Source organism: Microtus ochrogaster, chromosome 16, assembly GCF_000317375.1.
Source record: "Microtus ochrogaster isolate Prairie Vole_2 chromosome 16, MicOch1.0, whole genome shotgun sequence".
NCBI classification, from domain to species: Eukaryota; Metazoa; Chordata; class Mammalia; order Rodentia; family Cricetidae; genus Microtus; species Microtus ochrogaster.
This window is the reverse complement of record NC_022018.1, coordinates 52,187,269-52,191,647: the sequence shown is the minus strand read 5'-3', so window position 1 is coordinate 52,191,647 and position 4,379 is coordinate 52,187,269. Positions and strand designations below refer to the sequence as shown.

The window sequence follows — 4,379 nt, the reverse complement described above, 5'->3', positions numbered from 1 at the left end:
TGACTGTCCTTGACCTGCAACTGTGCTCAGGTACACATACAACATCCCCAACTACACACAGAGAGACACACAAATACGTGAAAATACAAAATTTTAAAAATAGAGGATGGTCACCAACACAGGAGTCTGTCATATTCTTAAACTTGCCATGCATGGTATGAACGTTTTCAATCCCTGCATTTGGGAGACAAAAGCAGGTGAGTCTCCATGAGTTCAAGGCCAGTTTAGGCCACGTAGCAAGTTTCAGGATTGTGAGGGTACAGTGTGAGATCCTGCTTTAAAACAAACCACCACCAAAGCTAAAAATGAGTCCAAACCACAAAACCTATGGCATTTTTTGAACCCCAGGAGGACCTGGCTTTGAAGGCTAGTGTGCAGGAACTGTATGGTTAAGTTGTGTCACCTTTCTGAGATTTAGCTAACAAAATGACCATCTCTCCAGTCCCATGCAATGGTCACCATGTCCCCCAACCACAGAAACAGAAGGTTATATGATCACTCCCTCCCCGAGGACAAACAACTGAGACATTTTTGGTTGGTGGCGGCACCAGTAGACATTTCCTGCCAAGCTATGCCCCTCAATAGGGCTGCCTAAGACACGCGGGGCTTCCTATTCGCCTCAAAAGAGCTGGCTGGGAACATCACAAGGACCACAGAGGTGAAGCCCCAGGAGACCTAATCAACAACTTAAATGGCTCAGAGCTCCGGGACACTTGTGGACTGGTGGCCAACTGCTGATGGCGACCCCCCCCACACACACACACACAGCTGGAAAGGAAGTGTCCACCCTGGCCCTTCACACCTAGTGTTCATTTCCGAAGTAACCTAGTTACTGCAGTACTTGGGCCAGTCAGGGAGAGCATCGCTAGTTTCCATTGAGGGGAGGATGCTGTAATTTCCATTGCCCACCTTACCTTGCCTCCCCTCCATCCCTCACGGACTCGGAAGCCCCACCATCAAGTCCCCCTCTGTGTCATAAAATATTTTATTGGAAAAAAAAAAGTCGCCGTCTTCGCGAGAGGTGGGTAGAACCTCCAGCGACATCGGGACCAGGCATCAGCTGATTTGCCGGGTCTTTCCGGAGCCGACAACGCAGGACAGGGCCGTAGAGGCCAGCACCCGGAGGCTCGGTCCCCAAGGCGCGGAAGCGGGTGTGTGCCTGCCGGTGTCCGGCCCGGAAGGCCGGCTGGAGGCCGAGGGGGGGGGTGGTTGGGGGGTAGTGTGGGCAAGGAGCGGGGCGTGAATGCTCATGGAGCGCAGGGCTTCGGCCAGAAGCTTCGGCCGCACTGAACACGATTCTCCCAGACTGGGAGGAGACAGGAGTTCGCTGAGACCTGGGTCTGGCTTTCAGGTTTCTGTCCCTTCTTGTTTGGCCCCTAATTGTCCGCATTCAAAGTAGTAATGAATCGTTTAAAAAGCAAACGGCATGGACGCGGAAGGGCCAGCTCCGGGTTCCTTCCGACGGTGCCGCACACCCCGGGCTGAGCTCAGTCCTCGCAATTCCGGTCGCTGGGCTCGCTCGGCAATTCCGCTGGCTTCTCGGCCTCCTTGGCACGCTCCTGCTCCGAGAGCTGCTCGCTCGTGGGGATGGAGTTCTTCTTGGGCCGCCCCTTGGGTTTGGTAGGAGACTCCAGGCCGCCACCCTGCAGCACCTGTTCCGAGAATGAACAGTGAGGTGTGAATCAGACCAAGGACCACCCCGTGCCAAGTGCCCAGGTGGGACCAAAGGACCCAACCAAGGTATCACCAGAGACTGACTCCAAGCCCTAAAGAGACAGCGATTGGTAAAGATGTCTCTTTAAAGAGTTAGAGGCTGCCAGGAGATGCATGGGCTGGGAAGGAACATCGGCTCCATAGTGAACCCAAACAGAAAGAGAGCGCACTGGGTGGACTGGGCAGTCTTAGTGTGTGGTGGTGGTGGGTGGGGGGAGAGGCAGTTCTTGGAGGATCCCGGGGACGATGCCCAAGAAACCCTGGCGCACAGGAAGCCACCAGCCACACTCACTATTTTCTTCCACTTCATCCTCCGATTTTGATACCATGTCTTCACCTGCAATTGGCTCAGGCCCAGAGATTCAGCTAGATCTATTCTGGAAAGAGCAATGCACACCCTTAGCAAGCCAGGCCGCCGCCGGCCTACTGTCCACTGAGCCCAGCCTCAACCGGCACTACCTGTCAGGGGTGGAGAGGTACTTCTGCTTCTCGAAGCGTTTCTCCAGGCCCATCAGCTGCAGCTCCGTGAACACTGTGCGGCTCCGGCGTCCTTTCTTGGCTTTCGTGCCTGGTTCCCCAGAGCCGGTTCCTTCCAGCTTCCCGCGGAGTTGCAGTTCCAGCGGCAGGTGCGATGCGCCTGCGGTGCCGGGCATCCCAGGCCCCGCGGCAAGCAACGCCGAGCCCAGCCCGGAACAGCCGAGCGGCGCCAGTGGGAACTTGAACACAGCGGCCTGCTCAGCCTTCAGCACTGCTGCAGGAGAAGAAAAGAAAGGAACAGGGTGAACTGGAGTCCTCCGCATTTTGTAAAGGCGCCTGGTTGCCTGAGCCCACCACTCCCTAAGGAGAGTAGGGACTTCCAACCGTTCTGGGAGAGCCTCCTTGACGTAGGTATCCTGGGAAGTCTAGAAAGAACAATCCCTCCCACCCCGAGCTCTGTACTGGTGTTTCCGTGTTGTCCCCCAACCCCCGCAGCTGCGTCTGGGATTTCAAGGTTCTTAAGAGCAAGTTCGCTGCTTGGAGGACACAGAACTGTCTTTTGTGAAAAAGAGAAACCAAGAAGAAACAGGCGAATTTGGAAGGGGGGCTTGTGCGTTCCGAAAAGAGCGCGGTGGAAATGTGAGCGTTTGCTTTTCCCGGCTCTGCGCTGCGATTCATGATGCCGGCTGAAGCCGGGACATCAACTAAGGAAGGGTCACCAAAGCATCCTTTGAACCCGAAAACTGTCTTTCTTGTTTTCTCTGCTCAGGCTTTTCCCGGGGAAGGTGCCTCCATGTTCTCTAGTTCTAAACTAGCTGTTTGCCCGCTTCAAACGAATTACCAACTATAGAAACGTTGGTCGTGAAAGGCAGTAAAGAGGCTGTGAACCCGATGAATCTCAAACAGGCAAACTGGATCAACTGCCACCAGGACAGAACTGGGGCTGATACTGATCCCGAAGGCCGCTGGCCGAGCTGGAGTCTATGCAGGAGGCTTTCTTTCCCGATAGGCTTCTCATAAAGGAGTGGGTCAAAGCAAGGGACCCATCGGGGTGAGGCAAGCATTCGCAGTAAGGAATGGGAAGACAATCTTAGGAGAAAGCCGGTAGAGGGGAAACAGGGCGACTCCACCGAAAGACAAGGATGGAGGTCAACCAACGAGAGTTTGTACAAGCCCTATTGCCAGGATGGAGAAGGCCTGCAGAACAGGGCAGGCTGCCCCACAATCCCCCAAGAGACAAGACCAAGCCAGAAAAGGTCTGAGCAGTGATTCAAGACGCTGACCTGGAAGTGGACCGGCCAGCGGGGCCATGGCTCACAAACAGGCCTCAGACCAGGCCTAAGGAGATCTTGTCTGCAAGAGAGGCCTCGGTTTGTCGCTAACTGGAGAGCAGAGGGCTCTGGAAGGCTCCTTGGTGGCATGGACAACGATTAGCACCCAGCACTGGGGAACAGGACCTTCTTTTTCAGAGGTCCCAGCTTTTCCAGTCTGGGCAGCTACTGCCATGCCCAAACAGCTCTCTGCCGAGAAACGAGAAACTCGGGCTTCCCTGGACTGAAGTCATTTTGATCCAGAGCGATCGATCGGTTGACTGTCTGAAGGGGATGCGGGCTCTAGTCCCTGGACTTGGCTTATCACCCGACTGGAAAAGCCGAAGCGGCCCTGAAGCACAGGACAAACTCTTCTGACCTGGTCTGCGAACATAAGGCCTGGTTTCTGCGCAGCCCATTGCCTGCACCCTCTACTTCTCAGTTGGAGCTTGTGAAGAGACGTTCCTGGGGCCTGCATCCCAGGTCGCTCCAGGAAGAGAGTGGAGATAAATTCTGGGCTGCCCCGTGACTTGACTCCCACCCTCCCGTCAATCCCAATCCGCTGCACGTACCCAAGTGGCTGTGAAAGGGCCGCGCGGCCAGGAGCGCCTGCACGCCAAACTTTAGCAGCTCGCCCGCGGCAGCTGCTGCAGCCGCAGGCGCTGCGCCTTTGGGCCCGGGCGGCTCGGTGAGGATCTCTTCGATCATGAAGCTGCGGTAGCGGTGCGACCGATGATCAGCACAGCCCTCGGGCGGACCGAAGCGCACGGCGCCCTGTTCCCCGGGCCGCTGCATCGCGGCTCCCGCGGATGCGCCCGCGGCTCGGTAGCGACGGTGGCTAGGCTCGGGCGCGGGGCCCGCGAGGGGCTCTAGGCCGGC

The 4,379-nt window shown here is 56.5% G+C and overlaps 1 protein-coding gene across 1 annotated transcript; it reads right to left on the bottom strand.

Moving 5' to 3' along the window:
- Window positions 1-1,487: 1,487 nt before the first annotated feature.
- Barx1 (BARX homeobox 1) lies at window positions 1,488-4,295 on the bottom strand. Its single transcript, XM_005355157.3, has 4 exons — window positions 4,073-4,295; window positions 2,173-2,464; window positions 2,006-2,090; window positions 1,488-1,652 (listed from the first exon to the last, which is right to left on the bottom strand). Exons 1-4 carry the CDS (start codon window positions 4,293-4,295, stop codon window positions 1,488-1,490), a joined length of 765 nt encoding a protein of 254 aa, XP_005355214.1.
- Window positions 4,296-4,379: the final 84 nt, after the last annotated feature.

Bases quoted from the DNA above. Each gene is read 5' to 3' on its own strand.
- Barx1 (XM_005355157.3), bottom strand. From the start codon at position 4,295: ATGCAGCGGCCCGGGGAACAGGGCGCCGTGCGCTTCGGTCCGCCCGAG. The intron at 2,465-4,072 runs GTACGTGCAGCG...CTTCTCCTGCAG, and splicing joins GCCCTTTCACAGCCACTTGG to CAGTGCTGAAGGCTGAGCAG. The intron at 1,653-2,005 runs GTGAGTGTGGCT...TTCTCGGAACAG, and splicing joins GGATGAAGTGGAAGAAAATA to GTGCTGCAGGGTGGCGGCCT.